General features: G+C 43.9%; 1 protein-coding gene across 19 annotated transcripts in view; it reads right to left on the bottom strand.

The window, feature by feature from the left end:
• Positions 1 to 24,301, bottom strand: part of ZNF793 (zinc finger protein 793) — a 91,533-nt gene that overhangs the window by 37,221 nt on the left and 30,011 nt on the right. For 16 of the 19 annotated variants that reach the window (XM_008960843.5, XM_055103126.2, XM_055103122.2 and 13 more), the window contains 3 exons: positions 20,745 to 20,871; positions 19,825 to 19,920; positions 1,556 to 16,331 (listed from right to left, as the gene is read on the bottom strand). In XM_008960843.5, the coding sequence (XP_008959091.2) occupies positions 15,349 to 16,331; positions 19,825 to 19,920; positions 20,745 to 20,871 (1,206 nt within the window). In that variant the 3' untranslated portion in view covers positions 1,556 to 15,348. The remainder of the gene's footprint in view (positions 1 to 1,555; positions 16,332 to 19,824; positions 19,921 to 20,744; positions 20,872 to 24,301) is intronic. The other 3 variants (XM_063600230.1, XM_063600231.1, XM_063600227.1) reach the window with 2 other exon arrangements.

Below are 24,301 nucleotides of genomic sequence, written 5' to 3'. Positions count from 1 at the left end.
GTGGAGGTTGCAGTGAGCCGAGATCGTGCCACTCCACTCCAGCCTAGGTGACAAAGGCGAGACTGTCTCCAAAAAAAAAAAAAAAAAAAAAGATGTTAGGTTATATAAAAAAAGATTAAAATATGAAGACTCGGGTTAAAAAGTCAAAAGTATATACCAACTCAAATAGGTTAAAAGTTAAAAAAAAAAAAAAAACACCATGCAAACACTATACCAAAATGGCTATGTGAACATAAAACAAATTGTCTTTTTTTGTTCGAGACAGAGTCTCACCCCGTCACCCAGGCTGGAGTGCAGTGGTGCCATCTTGGCTCACTGCAACCTCTACCTCCCGAGTTCAAGTCATTGTCCTGCCTCACCCTCCGGAGTAGCTGGGACTACAGGCGCACGCCACCACACTCGGCTTATTTTGTATTTTTGGTAGAGATGGGGTTTCACCATTTTGGCCAGGCTGGTCTCAAACTCCTGACTCCAAGTGATCCCACCACCTCAGCCTTCCAGAGTGCTAGGATTACAGGCATGACCCACTGCACCCGGCCCTCACAACAAATTGTCTTTGAAACAAAGAATATTACCAGGGATTTATTCTAAAAAGGCATATTTTATAATACTATAGAAGTGTATTGACCAAGAAGACAAAGCAATCATACAAGTACTTGTGCCTAGTACCAGAACTAAACAATACATTAAAAACTGCTAGAAATAAAAATAAATGAACTCAGAATCATATTTTGAGATTTTAATACTGTTCTCTCATTAACTTTTAAAAGTATATAGAAAATCTATAAAGATATAAGATACCTGAACGGTGCTAATAGCCAACTTGTTGTAATTGATACTTATAGAATAGTCCACCTAAGAGCAGCAGCAGTGTTTTCACTTATACAAAGAACTTTAGCAAGCTTGTTTATATTGAGCCATAAATTGTCAATATATTGAAAAGGATTGAAATCAGAAAATCTGTTTTCTAACCACAGTAGAATTAAGCCAGAAATTAATGTCAAAATTAAAAAATGTTTGCAAATTAAGCAACACACATTTAAGTAAACTATGGGACAAGTAAAAAATTACCTATTTGGAGTCAAAAATAACAGCATATAAAATTTTGTGGAATGCAACTAAAGCAGCACTTTGAGGGAAATGTATGCTTTTAAATACATATCAATGGTTTAAGTTCCCACTTAAAGAAACAGGTGAGACTCAGAAAAGGAATTAAGCTTAGAGCTGAAATCAATGACCCGCAAGAAAGCGAAAAACAAGAAAAGCACACTTGGGACCACAAGAGGGCGCATAAGAGAGCCCGCGGACTACAGAGAAACGGCGCTCCACCGCACGAGACACATTCTTTTCACCAGACACCCCCCCGCCCCCCCCCACACACACAGAAACACACACAGACATGCAACACTTGCACAGAAACACACACAGAGATATGCAACACTCGCACAGAAACACACACACCCAGGCAGCTCCTGAGGCTGCTTGGTTCTCCTGTCCGCCAGAAGCCCCTCCCCGGAGACAGCAGCCCCGGTACACACAGGCAGGCGGTACCTACCTCGCAATCCCAGGCGGGACAACGTTCAAGGAGACGCGCTCCCAACACCGTCTAGGCAGGCCTGACGCGTCGGGGAGATCCGATAGGGATCACGCGGTGCATCCTTGAAGCTACGCTGGACGTTTCTTTAGCCTGGTTCTGCCCTGCCCGACTCCTAGGGTCGGGGGACCAAGGCGACGATCCCCCGGAGAGGAGGGGGCCATAGCCCAGCGCCGACGCACTGCCAGGGAGGGCTCCAGCTCCGCCAAGCCGCTAGGGCCCGTCCCCAGGCAACGGTGGCTGTCACTGTGACGCGAGCCCCGGCTCAGCCGTCGCGCCTGGTGACGCGCGCCTGGCGCATGCGCATTCGCGTGCCCGGCTGGCGCTGCCGCAACGTCAGGGCTCTCAGGGCCCATAGGAAAACGGTGGAGGCCGTGCTGGCTGCGGCCCGGGGAAGAAGGCTGCGTGCGACCAGCAGCGCAGGACCCTGACAGTCCTGACCTCAGTGCCTCCTTCAGCCCACTTCGTGTACGGGTCTGGGTGGAGGAGGAGGCGCTTCAGACCTTGAGGTGGGCACTCGGGACTGCTCTCTGATTTGATTCTAGATTGGAGGGTGTGGGCAGGAATCAGGTCCCGTGGGGCTGGGGATCCAATCTGGTGAGGAGTTGAGGGGTCGCTGGGGTAGGAAAACATACCTGAGACCCCAGTGGAGGGTGTGAGCAGGACATTCCCTCGCCCCATGAGCTGACTGGCCCCCTTTCGACCTGGGCCTCCCAGGGCCCTGTCCTGGTCTCCAAGACCAGGGCCTTCGGCTTCTCAGCATTGCTGTCCAGAAAAGGCGGGAACAAGGACAAAGTCAAGCCCGATGTGAAGCAGAGGTGGCAACACCTAAAACTGGCATCCCATGGGGGCAGAAAATGTGGAGAGAGTGTCTCAGAGGTCTTCTGGGGTGAATCCAAGACCAAAAGGGATATCCAGGCATGCTGGCGAGGGCCACTGAGGATACCCCCAAGAAAGCGAAGCACAAGCAAAGCACACCTGAAACCATAGGAGGGCCTGTGCCGGAGTCCAAGCCTCGTCCAGGGATTCCTGCCAGAGGAGCCAAGAGGATCCTGCAGAGTGATCCAGCACCCACACCGGGATCACAACCCACCACCGGGCCTACACCCAGCTAACCCCCAGTCCCTTTTGCTCTGTGAAATCCCTGGCAGCGAAAAGGCAGTGCTGAGAGGCAGTCCCAGCCAGGAACAGAGCAATGGGAGACCCCTCAACAATGAGAAAACACCAGCAGATGAGATGAAACATAGCCTTCATTAGAAGGCAAAGGCCAGCTACGGCTGGCTACCTCTCATTCTATGTGAATCATGCAGCCATCTGGTGCAATAGGGAGACCAAGAGTTTCCTTATTGGGGAAAGCTACGGGCACCCACGGTTCCAAGAGCATCACAGCTACCCAGTCATTAAGAAATGTGAGTGTTGAGAAGGAAACACTCATCACCTACGTCCCCGCCAAGGTGGTCCTGGACGAACTGGGAAACATTTGCTGTGAAGGACGTTCTGGAGGACTGTGAGCCAGACCAAGGAAAACCTGGGCCGACGAGAATCAGGGAAGGCAAGAAAAGAGGGAGAACAGAGTAGAGGCCGCAGCCCAGGCAGGATCAATCCATCCCACTCCCATGTGCCTCGGGGAACCAGGGTCCAACAGGGGACCTGGCCAGAAAGGCGACAGTCTTCGGTCCAAAGGTTCTCCGAACACTCGTGTCTTCTATCGCCAGCACAGCGCCATGGTGTGGACAGGTTGTACAGTGAAGAGGAAAAGGGGATGGCGTTGGAAACAGTTTCTTTGACATCTGTCTGCACCTGTTCTGCAGGTGAAGGTGCGGGACCTCCTCCACACCTCAGCGGATTGTATCTTCACCCCCATCTGACCTTTTTTCTGCACACATCCTTTAATCCAGAATGAAATCTGAAGAGGATGAAGGAGTGCCCGCCTCAGGTCCTGAAGCTCCGACTCCGCCAGCCACCGAATTAGAAGTGGGCTCAAGGGGGTACTGAGGACAGGACGGCTAGGGTCCGTCCAGCCTTGGGTGTGCCGCAGGACCATGGGCCCCTGGAGGAATTTGTTCTTGGTTGTCGTGTGCTGGTCTTCTTTCTGGAAGAGTGGGCGGCTTGGGAGGGGAGGTGATTTGGACGTTTGCGGGTCGCAGCCAGCCCCCCACTTCACCGAGGCTTTAGGAACCAAGAGCGAAACAAAGAACGCTTGCCCCGCAACCCAAGCCCGGCCAAAGAGACGGGCACATCAGAGGGTAGGCGGACTACAGAGAAACCGCGCTTCACTGCACGAGCCACATTTCTTTCACCGGACACCACACACACTCACACGCACACACAGAAAGACACACGGAAACATCCAACAGTCGCACAGAAACACACACAGCCAGGCAGCTCCTGAGGCTGCGCGGTTCTGCTCTCTGCCAGGAAACCCCTCCGGAAAGAGAGCGCCCCGGGGAACACAGGCAGGCCGTACCTCGAAATCCCAGCGGGGACACCTGTCAGGGAGACGCATCCTCACACCGCCCATGCATGCCCGACGCATCTTTGGGATCCTTAGGGATCACGTGGTGCTTCCTTGAATCTCCGCTTGAGGTTTCTTCAGGCAGGTTCCGCCTTGCCCGACTCCTAGGATCGCAGGACCATGGCGACGATCCCGCGGAGAGGGGACGCACTGCCACAGACGGCTGGGGGCCAAGCCGCTGGGGCCAGTCCCCCGGCAACGGTGGCGGTTACTGTGATGCGAGTCCCCCCTCAACGCTAGCGCCTGGTGATCGCGCCTGGTACGTGCACTTTCGCGTTCCCGGTTTGTGGGCCGCATTGTCAGGGCTCTCAGGCTGCAGCCCAATAGGAAAACAGTGGAGGCCGTGCAGGCGGCGGTTCGGGGAAGGAGACTGCATGCGACAAGCAGCGCAGGACCCTGACTGTCGTGACCTCAGTGCCTCCTTGAGCCGACCTCGTGTTTGGGTCCGGGTGTAGGAGGAGGTGTTTCAGACCGTGAGGTGGGCACTCGGGATTGCTCTTCTGATTTGATTCTGGACTGGAATCAAATTGGAATTGACCAGGAATCGGGTCCCACGGGGCTGGGGAACCAATCTGGTGAGGTGTGGAGGGGTCGCTGGTGCACAGAAACATACCGGATACCCTCGGGGTGGGTGTCAGCAGAACATTCCTCGGCTCCATGAGCTGACTGCCCCCCTTTGATCTGGGCCTCCCAGGGCTCTTCCTGCGTCTCCAAGCTCAGGGGCTCCTGCTTCTCAGCACTGCTGTCTGGAAAAGGCGGCAACGAGGACTAAGGCAAGCCCACTGTGGGGCAGAGATGGCAACACCTGGAACTAGCTTTTCATGGGGGCAGATAATCTGGAGAGTGTCCCAATTACATCTCCCTTTATTCTATCCCATACTACTAAACCCCACCAGCTATTTGCCTACAAACTGTGTATCAGTCAGGACATCAGGACACCAAGATAAAGGACTAGAGTTTGGTAATCAACTACTGGCTCCTCCAGCAGCTCAGAATGTGGCCTGTATGCATCACTTCACTTAATTCATTCAAGAAATGCTGACTGAGTTCCTGCTGTGTGTTGGACACTTTCTTAGAAGTGGGACACACTGCAGTGTGTGGGACAAAGGCTGGGCCGCTCATTGCTTATGTTCTAGTTGAAGAGAGAGTCAATCGACAACATTCTACTTTCAGACATTGATAAATGCTGTCATGAAAAGACAAGGAACATGAAAAGGTAAGAAAAGGGATGGAGAGAGATGGGATGAGGGGTGCCTGGGCAGACAATGCAATGATCTGGCAAAAGAGTAGGACAATCATGAGACTGCATGTGTTCCAGTTTCTGCTGCTGTAAAACAGCACTCACAGGTTACATCTTTACTATTCTGTTACATACATACTATTATTTAAATAAAAAATAGTACTAGTTAACTGTGAAAATTGCAATTAATAGGGCAGATTAAACAAATCCTTTAAATTTAAACAAATGTTTTATGGTTTTTTATCCTCTGATACATTGTTTCAACTTTTAAAAACCCTCTTTATTTGATATTTAAACTCTATATTAATGTATATTCTTAAGATACATAAATTTAAGATTTTTTTCGAGACAGGGTCTCATTCTGTCACACAGGCTGGAGTGCTGTGGTGCAATTATGGTTCACTGCAGACTCCACCTCTCCAGGCTCAGATAATCCTCCTGCCTCAGACTCCCGAGTATCTGGGACCACAGGTGTGCATCACCACACCCAGCTAATTTCTTGTATTTTTTTGTTGGGATGGGGTTTTGCCATGTTGCCCAGGCTGGTCTCAAACTCCTGGGCTCAAGTGATCTGCCTGCCTTGGCGTCTCAAAGTGTTGGGATCGCAGGCGTGAGCCACTACATCCAGCCTAATTTAAGATTTTTAAAAAGCAGAATGTAAATATGGTCATGCATTGTGTAATTCTGTGGATACTTTCTGAGTAATGCATGGTTAGGTGACTTCATCATTATGTGAACATTATAGAGTGTACATACACAAACCTAGATGATGTAGCCTGATGGTACAGCCTATCACTTCGAGGCTACAAGTCCAAATTGCCTGGATACTGTAGACAATTATACTCAATGGTATTTGTGTATCTAAACATGTCTAAACATAGAAAGGGTACAGTAAAAATATAGTATAAAAGATAAGAAATCGTATACCGGTATACAGCACTTACCGTGAATGGAGCTTGCAAGGCTGGAAGTTACTCCGGGTGAGTCAGTGACTGAGCAGTGAGTGAATGTGAAGGCTAGGACAGTACTGTATAGTACTGTAGACTTTATATGTACTGTATGCTTAGGCTACACTAAATTTATTTGAATTTTTTTGTCGGTAATAAATTAACCTTAGCTTACTATAACTTCGTTACTTTATAAACCTTTTAATTTTTAAAAATGTTTTGACTCTCTTGTAATAAATTAGCTTCAAACACATTGTATAGCTGTACACAAATATTTTCTTTATATCCTTATTCTATAATCTTCTACTTAAAATTTTTTTTAATTTTTTAAATTTAATTTTATTTTATTTTGAGACAGAGTCTTGCTCTCTCGCCCAGGCTGGAGTGCAGTGGCATGATCTTAACTCACTGCAACCTCCGCTTCCCAGGTACTATTATTTAAATAAAAATAGTACTAGTTAACTGTGAAAATTGCAATTAATAGGGCAGATCAAGCAATTCTCTTGCCTCAGCCTCCAGACTTTTTTGTTAAAAACTAAGACACAAACACATTAGCCTAGGTACACACAGTGCCAGGATCATCAAAATGTCATTAGGCAGTATAAACTTTTCAGCTCCATAAAAGTTGGAAGAAAAAAATAATAATAAATACAATTTTATAAAAAGAAAATTTTTAGCTCTGCTATAATCTTATGGGACCACTACTGTATATGTGGTCCCTCATTGACCAAAACATCATTATGTGGCACATGATTATAACAAATGATGGATGGCGAGGTTGTGAAGAAACTGGAACCCTTGTGCATTACTGGTTGGAATATAAAAAGGTACAGCCACTGTAAAAAAAAAAAAAACACAGTTTGGTTATTTCTTCATAAGTTAATCATAGAATTACCATATAATCCAGCAATTTCACTTCTAGGTATACGCCCAAAATAACTGAATAAGGTGTTTAAACATAAACTTGTACAAGAATGTTCATAGCAGTACATTTCACAATACTCAGATAATCCTCTGATTGGCAACAACTCAAATGTCCACCAACTGATGGTATTACCCATGCAATGGAATATTATTCAGTCATAAAAAGGAATGAAGTACTGAGGCATGTTACAACATGAAGGAACTTTGAGGACATTATGTTAATACGCTATATACTGTGTAATTCTATTTATATGAAATATCCAGAATAGGTAAATCATTAGAGACTAGAGACAGTAAGCAGATTAGTGGATGCCAGGAGTTTGGGGAAGGAAGGGGTGGGAAGAATGGGAAGTGACTGCTTAATGGATACAGGGTTTCTTTTTGGGGTGATGAAAAATTTCTGGAACTAGATTGTAGTGATGGTTGCATAACACCGTAAATGTACTAAATGTCACTGAATTATACACTTTAAAGTGATTTAAATGGTAAATTGTATTATTTATGTATTTTACCACAATAAAAAAGTCACCTATCACCAACGCTTTAGATCCCTTATTGACTCCTTAGACTCCCCACATCCCATATCCCAGAGACTACCACTCTCCCAAATTCCAAGACCTCGGATACCTGACCCACTGGGACACCCATACCAATCATAGCCTTCTCTGGACTCCTGAATCATTGAAAACCAAGTATCTGCATGCAATCATTCCTTGGACCTCTTTATCACTACATCCCAGAACTGATTCTCCTCCCCCAATTCCTAAACCCCATTCCTGCCACCCACTTCCCATTTTCAGTCAATTGCATCCAATTCCTAAGCCCCATCTCTCCGCAAGACCACACATTGCCATGGTTTCCTCAAAGGACATCTCTCCTTCTGTGGCGGCAGGGCCGCTGCTACAACCCTCTCCACCTTGCCCCAAGGCTGCCACACACACTCAGGTGTGGCTTTCCGCTGTGTAGCTAAATGCCCAGGGCGCCCCATTATAGTGTGAGATGCTGAGTAATTAATTGCGTCTATGCGGTGAAACCAGGTAGCTGCACCCATTTAGCTGTTTCTCCCTGGGGACGACCATTTTCAAAGATGTGTCCTACAATACCCCCAGCCTATCTTTTTCTGACCCCAAGGTTTTGGTTGTTCTAGGTAGGGATACACAGTTGACAATGACCTGCTACCATCCTTTCTGTTGAAACCCCACTCTGAGGCTGTCACTTCTGCAGGAAACCACTGCCCGCATCTCCTCTCCATCAATATAGTGCTAGTCATAAGAAAAACAGTAGGCTGGGCGTGGGGGCTCATGCCTCTAATTCCAGCACTTTGGGAGGCCGAGGCGGGTGAATTGCTTGAGGTCAGGAGTTCAAGACCAGCCTGACCAACATGGTGAAACCCCGTCTCTACTAAAAATACAAAAATTAGCCAGGCGTGGTGGCTCACGCCTGTAATCCCAGCATGTTGGGAGGCCGAGGCAGGAGAATCGCTGAAACCCAGGAGGTAGAGGTTGCAGTGAGCCAACTCACGCCACTGCACTCCAGCCTGGGCGGCAGAGTGCGACTCCGTCTCAAAAAAAAAAAAAAGAAAAGAAAAGAAAGACGGAGAAAGACAGTAGTGGTCTGCAACCTGCTCTCATTGGTGAATGGTAGGGTATATTGGGCGCCAATATTTTGGAGAAGGTGCTGAACAGCTTCGATTCCACTGCTGGGTGGAGGAACACAGAAAGGTCATGGCAGAGGGGACTCCTTCCTTCCCATAAGCGCAAATGGCACTGGTCCTCCTGTGTGCTGGTCTGGAAAGAGAGATAGCTTGGACAAAGACTTGGGAAGGGCAGAGTGAGAGGGAAGAAGCACAGCTAAGGGGAGTGTGAATCCAATGGCACTTTCAAAATTCCTGACCCATAGACAGCATGTAAGACGTTTATTGTTGTTTTAGGTCACTAAGTTTGGGGGACAATTTGTTATTCAACAAGAATACACCTTCCTTTCTGGTCTCCAACACTCCAGACACATTCCCTTAGGGTGTTTGCATTTTTGCATTTGCTGTTCCCTCTGCCTGGAATACAATTTTCTAGACAGTTGCATTATTACATCTCTCATTCCCTTTAGGTCTTAATGCAGAGATCATTTTGAGGGCTTTCCTGGTTACTGCATCTAAAATTTAACTCCCCTCCTATTTCATTTTGCTTCCTGACAATTATCAACATTTCTTTCTGTTTACTGCTTTATCCCCAGATCCTAGAAGTGTCCAGTTCATAGTAAGCACTCAGTATATACTTGTGGATAAATGAATACTTCTGTTTAGTGGAGAACTTCCAGCAAGCACATCTAGAATCTGTGCACTCATGGTGCCCAGCAGCAAGTATGTGGCTTACTTAAACTACTGTTCCAACACAGTTGCCATCCTCACTCCTCCCTACTTTCAAATAAGTGTTTCGCTGATGAGGTGGGTAGACTCCAAGATGGCCCCCAATGATCTCTGCTGCCTGGTAGTCTGGAGAGGGAAATTACTCTCATGTATAATTCCTTCTCTTTGAGTATGGCTGGGACCTATGACTTGTTTCTACTAGAATGCAGCAAAGGTGACAAGACGTCATTTCCATAACCCTAACCTCAACCCTAGACCAAGTCAGGGTGCCATCTTGTCAGAAAATGGAAACGTTTTCAAGGCTTCATTCAGTTTGAAATGTTTTCCCCCTTTATTTTGTTTTTCAAATTACAAAAACAATATATGTGAACAAGACAATACAAAGGTATTCAGAAAACTTATTACCCTTCTCCACCAAGGTAACCAATGAATGTTAACACCTTCGTATGTATTCTTCTACACTTTTCTATGTTCATATAAACATCCACATGCATATATACACACACAGGAGTTTTTACTTTTTTAAAAAATAGAATCGTATACATTATTATGAAATTTTCCCTTTTTACAATGTATACCATGAACATCCCCACAAATTAGCAAAATTCTAGCTCCCCCATCCCCAGCCAAATTTACTAACTCACACATTTGTGGTATCACCCGTGATTCAGTCATTTATGTATTTTTCTTTTTTGGTTTTCCTTTTCCCTACACCCCTGACTCCCCCATAACCTACCTGCATTACCCACCTCCCTCCAAGTCAATGCATACTCTCCTATACTTTTCTTCATGCACATAAAATCAAATAAACATATATAGATACCGTTCATTGCTGATAAACACCTAGAGACATTTTGTTAATGATTTACAAAAATGGAGTCATATTTAACACACTTAATATCTACCTTGCATTTTTCACTCAAGAGAACATTGTGGAATTCCACTCAAGTCCACTAGCATAGTTTTAATTTGTCCACCTTAATGGCTATATTAACATCCTATGGAATGGATACACTATAGTTTTTTCCTTTCTACAATTTCCCAATTCATGGGTATTTACTTTGATTCTAGTGTTTGCTTTGGTTTTGGGGGTTTTTTTGCCATTAAGAACAATTTTTACAATAAATGTCCGTGTTCACATGTTCATCTGTCTTTTATGTATTGGGGCTTTTACTTCTAAGGGAAGATTCTCCAAAGTGACATAAATATTTTAATAATATTAACAGATTTCTTTTCTTTTCTTTTGAGATGGAATCTTTTTGCTCTGTTGCCCAGGTTGGAGTGCAATGGCGCGATCTCGGCTCACTGCAACCTCTGCCTCCTGGGTTCAAGTGATTCTCCTGCCTCAGCCTCCTGAGTAGCTGGGATCACAGGTGCCTGCCACCATGCCCAGCTAATTTTTGTATTTTTAGTAGAGACGGGGTTTCACCATGCTGGCCAGGCTGTTCTCGAACTCCCGACCTCAGACAATTTGCCTGCCTCAGCCTCCCAAAGTGCTAGGATTACAGGTGTGAGCCACCACGCCCAGCCTAAATATTACCAGATTTCTTTCCAAAACAGTAATTTGCATTGTTTTTCAAAATTTATTTCTCCACCAGCAGTGTGTAACATCTTTTGTTCTGATAGCTAAAAATGCTGTTACACAGTGTTATTTGATTTTAACTTTAAATCTGCATCCCCCAGTGACTACTGAGGATAAACATTTTTGGACAGGTCCATTGGCCACTTAGATTTGCTCTTCTCACAACTGTCAACTCATATTCTTTGCCACATTTTGCTATTGGGTTTTTTTCCTGTCCATTTCATGAATGCCTTCTCTCTGATCAGCTTTACAAATATTTCCCCACAATCTATTATCTCTTAAGTTTGCTGATGGCATCTTTTGTCACCCAAAAGATTGTACCAAAAGATTCTACGTAGTCAAATGTTTGTTTCCTTTTTTTTTCCTTTTTCTTTTTTTCTGAGATGGAGTCTTGCTCTGTTGCCCAGGCTGGAGTGCAGTGGTGCAATCTCAGCTCACTTCAACCCCTGCCTTCCAGGTTCAAGTGATTCTCCTGCCTCAGCCTCCCAAGTAGCTGGGACTACAGGCATGTGCCACCACACCCAGCTAATTTTTGTATTTTTAGTGGAGACGGGGTTTCACCATGTTGACCAGACTAGTCTTGAACTCCTAACCTCAGGTGATCCTCCTGCCTCAGCCTCCTAAAGTGTTGGGATTACAGGCATGAGCCACTGCACCCAGCCTTCAACTGCTTATTTCTAAATAGCTTCTGAGTGTCCTGTGTTGGTAAAGTTAATATCTCCCAACTCCTAGATTGTACACATAGGCTCCTTTGATTTTCTTTTAAGAATTCTGTTGCTTTAAAATTTTACGTCTTAAATCCACCCAGAATTTATTTTTGTGCTGTTAATCCAAATTTTCTTCCTTTAAGATTAAAAGGTTCTTGTTCCAGAATTATTTTTAAGTAAACTACTCTTTTCCCCTGTGGTTTCAGATTTCACCTTTTTCACATATGAAAAAGTTCATATATATCGAAGTCTATTTCTGAATTTTCTACTGTGTTCTAATGATGTATTTACCTGTTCCTTTGCCAATACAATATTAATTTCATTAGAATGGCTTCATGTTATCTTCTGGTATCTAGCATGGCATTTTAAAAATTTTTAATTATTATAGATATATAATTGTTGTATATATTTATTGGGTACATGTGATGTTTTTATACATGGTATGATTTTTTTCATATATTTTTCTCAATGACTGTCAAAAAAATCATTGAGATTTAGTGTAATTCCAAAAGAAGTACATATAAATTATGTGTTTCTTGTCAGTATGGAGAACAGCTCTTGATTTTGGTACCCTGTCTTTTTAGAAAAGTTAACTCAAAAAATAGTCTTTTCATTTATTGGTGTACAACCATATCATCAGTAAAAATGGATAGTTTTACCTTTTCTGCTGTTTATACCAATTCATTTCTTTTTATTGCCTTCACTGGAATCTCTAAGACAATATTGAATTCCTAATTTTAAAAAATGGCTTTGGCATAATATATGCTTTGGGGTTTGGGTTAAAAAAGATTTTTTTAAGAAAAACCTCTTTAAGTGGTTCCCATCTATTACAATGTAAATTAACACATTCTATGAAATGCCTTCTCAGTATCTGTTGAGAGTTCATATGATTCTTCTCCTTTAAACTGTTAATTTGATTGATGTATTTCCTATTAACTGAACTGGTTTGGCATTCTTGGGATGACTCTTACTATGTCACTCTTTGGGTATATGGCTGAATTCTATTTGCTAGTATTTTAACTATAATTTTTGTTTCTATATTCATGAGTAAGACTGGTCTGAAGTTTTCTTTTTTTTTTTTGACGGAGTTTCGCTCTTGTCACCCAGGCTGGATGGCACGATCTTGGCTCACCACAACCTCTACCTCCTGGGTACAAGCAATTCTCTTGCCTCATGCCTCAACCTCCCAAGTAGCTGGGACTACAGGTGTGTGCCACCACACCCGGCTAATTTTTGTATTTTTAGTAGAGATGGGGTTTCACCATCTCGAACTCCTGACCTCATGATCCACCTGCCTCGGCCTCCCAAAGTGTTGGGATTACAGGCGTGAGCCACCGCACCCAGCAGAAGTTTTCTTTTTTTCAACTATGTGTATTTGATTTTGGTGTTAAAATTTATTCTGACTTAATAAAATAAATGAGTACAGTTCATGGATTGTATTATATCCATATAATAAATAACACTGGTATTAATCTTTCTTTAAAAGATAGAACTAAGCATGAACTCTTCTGAGCCTGGAGCATTTTCCCATTATAGATCTTTAATAGCTTTTTTGAGTTTTTCAATGGTAACTATCCTACCAAGTTTTCTACTTCTTATTGCAGTTTTCATAACTTAAGTTTATTAGACAAGCATCCACCTCCTCTTTTTAAAAAATATGTTGATTAGAGTTGTATGAGGTATCTTTTTATCACTTAAAAAATCATATCGATATCTGTGGTTATGTCTCCTTTCTCATTCTGGATCAGGCAGTCTTACATGGAGGGAAATCTTGAAAAATGTAGATTCCACATGGCCATTTATTTTCTTATATGGATGACATAGCAACTCAGGGAAGCAGACTTCTTTCCAAACATTGAAATAATTAAAACCTTGGGATTTAGTGTCTAGGACACTTGCAAGGAAATTTATATTAAAAAAATGAATATTCTTGAATTAATTTGCAGAGGGATAGAGAGAAAAGAAATTCTCCTTCAGTGGTCTATGCATGAAATATTTCTGAGTTATACAATCTGTATATAGAATAGTGTATCTAGAATAGTGTATCAATACTACTAATTTGCTACAAGATATTTTAAGCAAGACTAAGAAAATATGAACAGTGTACTGTACACCAGGGTGACACTACATTTTGTCAAATAGTTTACAGTGTTTCATTTACCCAGAATCAGGTTCTTAAACTATTCCTTAGCTTGCATTTTTAATATAAATAACTACATTTTAGTAAAATTTTTGGCCAAATTATCAAAATACATTTAAAAACACTGCTTTATTATTTCTGCAGAGGACAGTAACAACCTCTATAGCCATTTACATGTATTACAAAAAGGTGGAAAAATGTAGCTGGTATAATAAAGTTCTTTTAACAATAGTGGGCCATGTTGTTGTTGTTATTTTTTTGTATTGTTAAGACATCAAAAGACAATGATGATATTTAAAGTGGAAAAGTTTTCTGAATGGCATTCTATATGTTGTGTGACATGTGTCTGATATTCACATTTTATGTTAATTTCACATTTACAACTCCAAAATACAAATAATGCTGATTGTATGGCTCACTGTGGAATATACCAGAGTATGCCTTTAAGTCTCTTCACAGATATTTTGTATTCTGCTGTTATTCCATTTAATACATTTTTAAACGTTTACATGCCAGGGTGACCATGCTTATGTTTCAGAAAGTATTTTCTAGAAAAGTTTGTATCACAATTAGATCATGATTTCCATTATGATACAACACTGTTGTTTGGGCGCATTGGCTCATGCCTGTAATCCCAACACTTTGGGAGGCCAAGGGCGGGGGGTTGGGGGGGGATCACGAGGTCAGGAGTTCGAGACCAGCCTAGCCAAAGAGACCAGCCTGACCAACATGGTGAAACCCCATCTCTACTAAAAATACAAAAATTAGCCAGGCGTGGTGGCAGGTGCCTGTAATCCCAGCTACTTGGGAGGCTGAGGCAGGAGAATTGCTTGAACCTGGGAGGCTGAGGTTACAGTGAGCCGAGATAGTGCCATTGCACTCCAGCCTGGGAAACAGAGAATACAACTCAAAATAAATAAATAAATAAAATAAAAACACACTGTTCAAATTCATTAAAATGATAAGATTTCTCCTAAGGATAAATTCCCTACATACCGGCCAGGCGCGGTGGCTCACGCCTGTAATCCCAGCACTTTGGGAGGACAAGGCGGGCAGATCACAAGGTCAGGAGATCGAGACCATCCTGGCTAACATGGTGAAACCCCGTCTCTACTAAAAATACAAAAAAAAATTAGCCAGGCATGGTGGTGGGCACCTGTAGTCCCAGCTACTCGGGAGGCTGAGGTAGGAGAATGGCGTGAACCCGGGAGGCAGAGCTTGCAGTGAGCCAAGATCGCGCCACTGCACTCCAGCCTGGGTGACAAAGCGAGATTCCAACTCAAAAAAATAAAAAATAAAAAATAATTCCCTACATACCATGAAACCAGATATTTTGCTCAAGTATTTCCCACAATTATTAAGTTTTCATTCCTATAGGCATTCTTCCGAGCATGAATTTTCTGATGTCTGCTGAGGTTTGGCTTCTGGTAGAAAGCTTTCCCACATTCATTGCACCCATAGGGCTTCTCTCCTGTGTGAGTTCTCCAATGTTTATTGAGGCATGACTTCTGGCTGAAGGATTTTCCACATTCTCTGCAACGATAGGGTCTTTCTCCTGTGTGCATTTTTCGATGTACATTGAGGTATGACTTCTCACCAAACGATTTCCCGCATTCACTGCAGACAAAGGGTCTCTCTCCTGTGTGTGTTCTCTGATGTTCTGTGCGGTGTGACTTCTGGGTAAAGGCTTTCCCACAAAAAAAACATTCAAAGGGTCTTACCCCAGTGTGAATTCTCTGGTGTTTGATGAGGGTTGACTTATGTGAAAAGGCTTTCCCACAGTCAGTGCAGCCATAAGGCTTCTCCCCAGTGTGACTTCTCTGATGCCTAATGAATTCAGACTTGTAGCAGAAGGCTTTCCCACACTCACTACAGACGTGGGGTTTTTCTGTAGGTGGAACCCTCTTCCGTTTGTACAAGAGAGAATCACTTACTGCTGGTTTATACATAAGTGCCGGGTTCTGGGTGAAAGCTTTCTCACAGTGACTGCAACCCCGGGGCTTTTCTCCATTAGGTCGTCTACCATGATTTATACGCTGAAGCAATTTCCCATAAGCATAACACTCATCTTGCTTTTTTGCACAGTTTCTCTTAAAACCAATCAAGTCTAAATTATGGTTCAAATTCTTTCCACAAGGGTTCCAGTTACTAGGGCTCTGGATTGAAGAAAAAAGATCAGTGCTCAGAAGTGATATTTTCCCAAACTTATTATATTCACAGCTTTTTTCCTTGGGCAATGTTTTCTTGCTTATGGCTGCGCCTTGCCTCAAAAGCATGTCTTGCCGTCTTTTCCTCTGGATATTAACTCGCCAGATGTCTTCTGGAGAAAGTATAGTGAATCATCCTTATGAAACTTCATACCACTTAAGAAATGCTCTCAAAATTTAAAGAGTGCACAGCACACAAATAGAGAACATGAACCATAACCCAAAGCACAAACGCAGGGAAGAGTGTTCTATGAGTAAAGAGGATTCTGAACACTGGCACAAATGGAATTCAATATATCATAGAGTATAGAGACCAATAATTTCAAAGAAAATAGGATATTACAGAGCAGAGGCTGGCAAACTTATTCTTAAGGAGTCAGAAAGTAAAGGCTTTGTGGGCCATATGGTCTCCGTCACAATGACTCAACTCTCCCGCCATACCGTGAAAATATAGACAACATGTAAACATAAGAATGTGGTTGTGTTCTAATAAAATTTTATTCACAAAGCAGGTGGCCAATCGGTAGGCCACAGTTTGCTGATCCCTGTTACAGAAGAAAGAAGGTTAAATGTTATACAGTACCTTGCTATCCAGCATGTGGGTCTTCAAGTGGCAATTTTGGCCTTACTTGGAGCTTGTTAGATGTGCAGAATCTAAGGCACCGCCCCAGACCTACTTAATCAGACTCTGCATTTTAACAAGATGCCCCGGTGACTCCAAACACCTTGGAGCTTAACAAGCACTGGTATAGCAGTCATCCAAGGGAATATCATGTTGGGCTAGTTAGTTACAATATAAACGGTAAAGCACTCTAAGGTGAACCAGATTAAAAAATAAAATCAACAAAGCTAACTAGGACTTAAGCAAGAGTTCTTAACTTGGTAGGCAGAAAACAGGGGCTTGTGAACTTTGATAGAAAAGAAATTACATTTTTGTTTTCACTGAGTTCCAACTACAATTGAACATTTCCTTTGAATATGAATATAAGCAACAAAACACAGTGGTATTAGTGGCTCCTGGGACTTGATACTAGTTTGTGAATATTGTTATTTTCATGTCACATTATTATGTTTATAATCATCTCTTCTTTGAGATCATGACAGTTATTAGACCTGATGCTAGGCCTCATTAATGTATAAATGAAAAAGTACATCTACTATTATATTGCACATTTTGAAAATATTTTGAAGCTGGGCGCGGTGGCTCACACCTGTAATCCCAGCACTTTGGGAGGCCGAGGCAGGTGCATCATCTGAGGTCAGGAGTTCAAGACCAGCCTGACCAACATGATGAAACCCAGTCCCTACTAAAAATAGAAAATAAGCTGGGCGTGGTGGCACACACCTATAGTCCCAGCTACTCGGGAGGCTGGGGCAGGAGAATCGCTTGAACCCAGGAGGAGGAGGCTGCAGTGAGCTGAGATCATGCCATTGCACTCCAGCCTGGGCGACAGAGTGAAACTCCATCTAAAAAAAAAAAAAAATTTTTTTTGATAACTATTTTCTAGCTTCTTATTTTGATAATTACTGTACTTTAGTCATTTATTTTATAATCTTATGAACGTTATTGTATTTTTATACATAGAAGTGAGGTCTATAGCCTTCAAAAGAATGCCTAAGAAGTCCATGGCACAAAAATAATTAATAACCCCTCACTTAAAGACATTCAGTCATGAGATAATCTGGGTCTCATTTTAGGAGATATCAGTGGAAAATTAAAAGTGGGGCTGGGTGCAGTGGCTCACGCCAGTAATCCCAGCACTTTGGGAGGCTAAGGCGGGTGGATCACGAGGTCAGGAGATCAAGACCAGCCTGGCCAAGATGGTGAAACACCATCTCTACTAAAAATACAAAAATTAGCCCGGGGTGGTGGCACGTGCCTGTAATCCCAGCTACTCCGGAGGCTGAGGCAGAGAATTGCTTAAACCCAGGAGGCGGAGGTTGCAGTGAGCTGAGATGGCACCACTGCATTCCAGCCTGGGTGACAGAACAAGACTTCATCTGAACAACAACAACAAAAAAAAGTGGAGAAGGACTGGGCATGGTGGCTCATGCCAGTAAATCCAGCACTTTGGGAAGCCAAAGCAGGTGGACTGCTTGAGCCCAGGAGTTTGAGACCAGCCTGAGTGGCACTGCAAAACCCCTTCTCTACAAAAAAAATGAAAATTAGCCAGGTGTGGTAGCGCGTGAATATAATCCCAGTTACTCGGGAGGTTAAGAGGTGGGAGGATCGCTTGAGCCCAGGAGGTCAAGGCTGCAGTGAGCCATGATCATGCCACTGCACTCCAGCCTGGGTGACAGAGTGAGACACTGTCTCAAAAAGAAAAAAAAAAAGCAGAGAGGAAGATTTAAAGCCATTTCTCAGAAGAAAAAAAATCAACAAAACCACACATATGAATGGAACAGTTAGAGTCAGTGGTAAAGGCAGAAGATTCAAAATGACCACACGGTAGCAAAGCCCTGGAATAATAAGCAAGATGAAGTGGTGTGTGTGTGTGCATGTGTGTGTGTGTGTGTGAGTGTGAGTGTGTGTGTGGCAGGGGTAGCAAGGACAAATAAAGATGATTTTAGTTTTTGACACACAAAGAACAGGGTAAGTGCACACCTGTAGTGTAATCCACAGACTGGTTAAATGTGGGGGTGGGCAGTGCAAGGGGGAAAAAAGGGCCCAACATGGCAAAGGGGCTGGTTGTGAGAATCATGTACTCTCAGAATGGGTGAGTTCTTTGAGAGGATTACACCACTGGAAAGAGAACCAAGTTATGGAAAACAGAAAATGCAATTGTTCCTTGGAAGGAAAATGCTGGGTTTGAGCCAGGGAAATAGATAGTAACAGAGTAGCTGGAAAAACGGAGGCTGACTAGATACATTCTTGTGGAATTTGCAGTTATGAAATTTTCAGAAGAGGAGAAGAAAAGAAGAGGAGGGCAACTGATAACCGGGATACCACAGTCTCAGGACAGCTGAAGAGTACAGTTTAATGGAGGAACACACTCCAGAGAGCGCCAGAAGCAGAAGTTCAGAGGCATCCCTAAGAGTGGGCCATCCATCAGCCCTCAGGGTACAATGGATATTGCTGGAATGTCTTACAGAGCTGAAGGGAGAGGGGCAGTGAGTCTGAGGGTTAATCAGCAGTGGTTAAGATGGGCCCAGCTCAGCCATTTCCTTCACACCTCCCCACCCCAACATGGAATTCACTGCTTCCTCTTCTCTGATCCCACAGTCATCTGTCTATGGGAGTGATTTAAATTTGAGCACAGAAATTAGGGAAAGCAGGTAGCTCTGAAGCATTTTATCTGGAAAGTGTCACAACAGAGAATAGGAGGCAGGAACAGGAGAATCATAGAAGCTTTTATTTGTAAGAATACCTGCATGGGAAAGATTCTGGAGAGAGATGGACCAAGCACATAAGGGCAGAGGTGCAATCAAGTAGAGCCGAGAAAAACACTCAGATATGGGCGGTGGGATTGCATGGAGGTTGAAGAGTCATTAATGTGGCTGAAGCTCTCGGAGGACTGTCAAGGCTTTTAAGAGAAGAATGCTGAACAAAATTCCAAAGGTGCCAGCCTCCTTCAGTACCCTTTTTGCTAGATTTATCACACTTACCCCAACAGTGGCAGCCCGGGCATGCTGCCTCACCAATCCATGGTGCTTCTTCCTGCTCCAGCCTGAGGATCACATCTGGTTTGGTGCCTTCATAACCTGTTCCGGGGAAATTGATGCAGGTCTTGGGCTGAGCTCCTTCGTCTTCAGGGCCTCTCAGGCAGCTTTAAAGGCTGCACAATAGATGTTATACTTGGGAGGGGACTAAACACACACCTTGTCCAGAACCAAATGGGATTAGTAATCCAGGACCACGGAAACTCAAGCCACACCCACTGAGGCAGCAGCACAAGGTAAGAATGCATTCTGTGCTGCCAGAATGCTGAGGTTCAAATCCTGACTCTGCTATCTACTAGCTGGGTGACTCTGGGCAAGTTACTTCACCTCTCTGTACCTCAATTTCCAAATGTGTAAAAAAGTGGTACTAATAGTAACTACCTCATAAGGCTTTTATGAGAATGAAATGAGTTAATATTTTTAAAGTGGCTAAAACAATTTCTGGCACATAGAAAGTGCTAGATAATTATTAAATAAATATTTCAGAAGTTCTAGAGTACTTCCGTTGCTTTTTTTTTATTTTTATTTTTTGAGACAGTTTCGCTCTTGTTGCCCAGGCTAGAGTGCAATGGTGCAATATCGGCTCACTGCAACCTCTGCCTCCCGGGTTCAAGCAATTCTCCTGCCTTAGCCTCCTGAGTAGCTGGGATTACAGGCGCCCGCCACCACACCTGGATAATATTTGTATTTTTAGTAGAGATGGGGTTTCAGGGTTTCACCATGCTGGCCAGGCAGGTTTCAAACTCCTGACCTCAGGTGATCCACCTGCCTTGGCCTCCCAAAGTACTCCAGTTGCTTTTAGCAACTGAGAAAGGAAAGGTGGTCATTCGAACATAATCTGCATTGTATGGTGAGGATGTTCTTACCCACTGAGACGAGGTTGCTATAGGTTTCCAGCATCACATCCCGGTACAGGGCCCTCTGAGCAGGACTCAGCTGGTGCCACTCCTCTTGGGTGAAGCCCACAACCACATCTTTGAATGACACAGGTATCTGTTGAAACAAAAATGACATTGAGTCATGTCGAAAAAAAATGTTTGTGCAGGGCCAGGCATGGTGGCTCATGCCTATAATCCCGTGCACTTTGGGAGGCCAAGGTGGGAGGATCAGGAGTTCAAGATCAGCCTGGCAAACATGGTGAAACCCCGTCTATACTAAAAATACAAAAATTCGCCAGGCATGGTGGTGCACACTTGTAATCCCAGCTACTTGGGAGGCTGAGGTGGGAGAATCACTTGAATCTAAGAGACGGAGGTTGCAGTGAGCCGAGATTGCACCACTACACTCCAGCCTGGGCTAGAGCAGGAGTCCATCTCAAAAAAAAAAAAAAAAAAAAAAAATTTGTGCAAGAGATGGTGCTGATTTTTATAATGTTTATAAGTTAGAGCTTATTATCTATCTGGAAGGCCTTTTATATTCTTGGCTTTGTGTTATATATGGTGGGGAAAACGAAAATCACATTGGAAGCTATCTACCATTGCCATCCATACTTTGAGTCAACAAACATTGAAGACCCACTGTGTGTTGCTGGGGTCACAGTCATAGATGGGTCCTGACCTCAAGGAGCTCACTGTCTGGCACAGAGACAGCAACATGTAAAGCCATCAGGGTAAAAATGTCACAAGAGCTGTGATGGCAGGACATCTAGGCTATGGCATACACAGAAGCGAATGATCTGTTAAATTTTTCAGGGTCTGGTTAGGCTTCAGAGCCCAGGGATATGGAAAGCTGAGTCTCCTCCGCAGGAAGATGGAAAACTGCATTCTACGCAGGGGAGCAGTGGGAACAAAGGCCGGGGGGCAAAACGGTGATTTTAGGGGTGGCAAGTTACTTAGTAACAAGAGAAAATTATGCAGAGGTCGGCCGGCAATGAAATGATGGACTTTAGGGCCGGGCGCGGTGGCTCACCCCTGTAATCCCAGCACTTTGGGAGGCCGAGGTGGGTGGATCACCTGAGGTCAGGTGTTCGAGACCAGCCTGGCCAACATGGTGAAACCCCGTCTCTACTAAAAATAGAAAAATTATCTGGGCGTGGTGGCGGGCGCCTGTAGTCCCAGCTACTCAGGAGGCTGAGGCAGGAGAATCTCTAGAACCCAGGAGGCAGAGGTTGCAGTGAGCTGAGATTGTGCCACTGCACTCCAGCCTAGAGGACAGGGTGAGACTCTGACTCAAACAAACAAACAAAAAAAATGATGGACTTTAGGACAATGGAAACTCTATCCAAGAAGTGTATACAGAAAGTATATTCTAGAAGGCATGAGGTGAGCTTCTTGCATTCTATGTGAAGTGGTATAATGATAACTCTAAATAAACTGTGAAAAGTAAGATATATATTGTATCCCTGAAGTAACCACTAAAATCATAATGTGAGGTGTGCCTGATCTAAATAAATAGAATTCTGAAAAATGTTCCATTCATGCACACTAGCACAACAAAAGAGAGGAAAGAAGAAATAGAGGAACAAAAGAGTAGATGGGATAAACAGAAAACAGACACTAAAATGACAGATACAAATCCAACCATACCAATAATGTAATTTAATAAACATTAAATGTAATGTAATTTAATATAAATTGTGGGGAAAAGAAAGAGAGATCAGATTGTTACTGTGTCTGTGTAGAAAGAAGTAGACATAGGAGACTCCATTTTGTTCTGTACTAAGAAAAATTCTTCTGCCTTGAGATGCTGTTAATCTATAACCTTACCCCCAACCCCGTGCTCTCTGAGACATGTGCTGTGTCAACTCAGGGTTAAATGGATTAAGGGCTGTGCAGGATGTGCTTTGTTAAACAGATGCTTGAAGGCAGCATGCTCCTTAAGAGTCATCACCACTCCCTAATCTCAAGTACCCGGGACACAAACACTGCGGAAGGCCGCAGGGACCTCTGCCTAGGAAAGCCAGGTATTATCCAAGGTTTCTCCCCATGTGATAGTCTGAAATATGGCCTCGTGGGAAGGGAAAGACCTGACCGTCCCCCAGCCAGACACCCATAAAGGGTCTGTGCTGAGGAAGATTAGTAAAAGAGGAAGGAACGCCTCTTTGCAGTTGAGACAAGAGGAAGGCATCTGTCTCCTGCCCGTCCCTGGGCAATGGAATGTCTCGGTATAAAACCCGATTGTATGTTCCATCTACTGAGATAGGGGAAAACTGCTTTAGGGCTGGAGGTGGGACATGCAGGCAACAATACTGCTCTGTAAGGCATTGAGAAGTTTATGTGTATGCATATCTAAAGCACAGCACTTAATTCTTTACCTTGTTTATGATGCAGAGACCTTTGTTCACATGTTTATCTGCTGACCTTCTCTCCACTATTATCCTATGACCCTGCCACATCCCCCTCTCCGAGAAACACCCAAGAATGATCAATAAATACTAAGAGAACTCAGAGGCTGGCGGGATCCTCCGTATGCTGAACACTGGTCCCCTGGGCCCCCTTATTTCTTTCTCTATACTTTGTGTCTTTTTCTTTTCCAAGTCTCTCGTTCCACCTAACGAGAAACACCCACAGGTGTGGAGGGGCAACCCACCCCTTCATAAACTGAACACTCCAGGCCAGGCATGGTGGCTCACCACTGTAATCCCAGCACTTCAGGAGGCTGAGGCAGGCAGATCACTTAAGGTCAGGAGTTCGAGACCAGCCTGGCTAACATGGCAAAATCCTACCTCTACTAAAAATACAAAAATTAGCCAGGTGTGGTTGTGCGTGCCTGTAATCCCAGCTACTCAGGAGGCTGAGGCAGGAGAATCGCTTGAAGCTGGGAGGCAGAGGTTTCAGTGAGCCCAGATAGTGCCACTGTACTCTACCCTGGGTGATAGAATAGACTCTGTCTCAGACTAAACATTCCAAAAAGGCAGAGATCATCAGACTGAATTTAAAAAAAAATGCTGCCTACAAGAGATGCACTTTCAATGTAAACTCACGGCAGTTTTAAAGTCAATGGATGGAAAGAGAAGTGTGGTGGGTGACCTGGAGGGACGTGAGAGGAAAGACCCTATAGTAACCTGGGTGAAAGGTGATGTTCACAAGCAGGACAGTAACCGTTAGAGAAAGATGGAACGCTGTAAAGAAGAGCAGACCCCATTCTGCATGGTGTGATAATTTCACATTGCATGATGCCTGTACCAAAACATATGCCCATAAATACACACACCTACTAGTACCCACAAACATTTTTAAAAAATTAAAACAACAAAACAAAACAAAAAGAAGAGCAGAACCTGCACCTTAACTGGTTGTGGGAGGGAAAGAGGGTAGGGGCAGGATAACACCCAGGTATCTTGAAGGCAACCCGGTGATGATGGCGACACACCTGGAGATGAGGAAACCACAAGGAACAAAGAGGAGGCTGTTGTGCTGGACCTGCCTGGGGACCACATGGACATGTGGGTTTTGTGTCAGGAGCAAGATCAGGAATGGAGCTA

This window comes from Pan paniscus, chromosome 20, assembly GCF_029289425.2.
Source record: "Pan paniscus chromosome 20, NHGRI_mPanPan1-v2.0_pri, whole genome shotgun sequence".
In the NCBI taxonomy this organism is placed as follows: Eukaryota; Metazoa; Chordata; class Mammalia; order Primates; family Hominidae; genus Pan; species Pan paniscus.
This window is presented reverse-complemented; position numbering and strand designations above follow the sequence as displayed.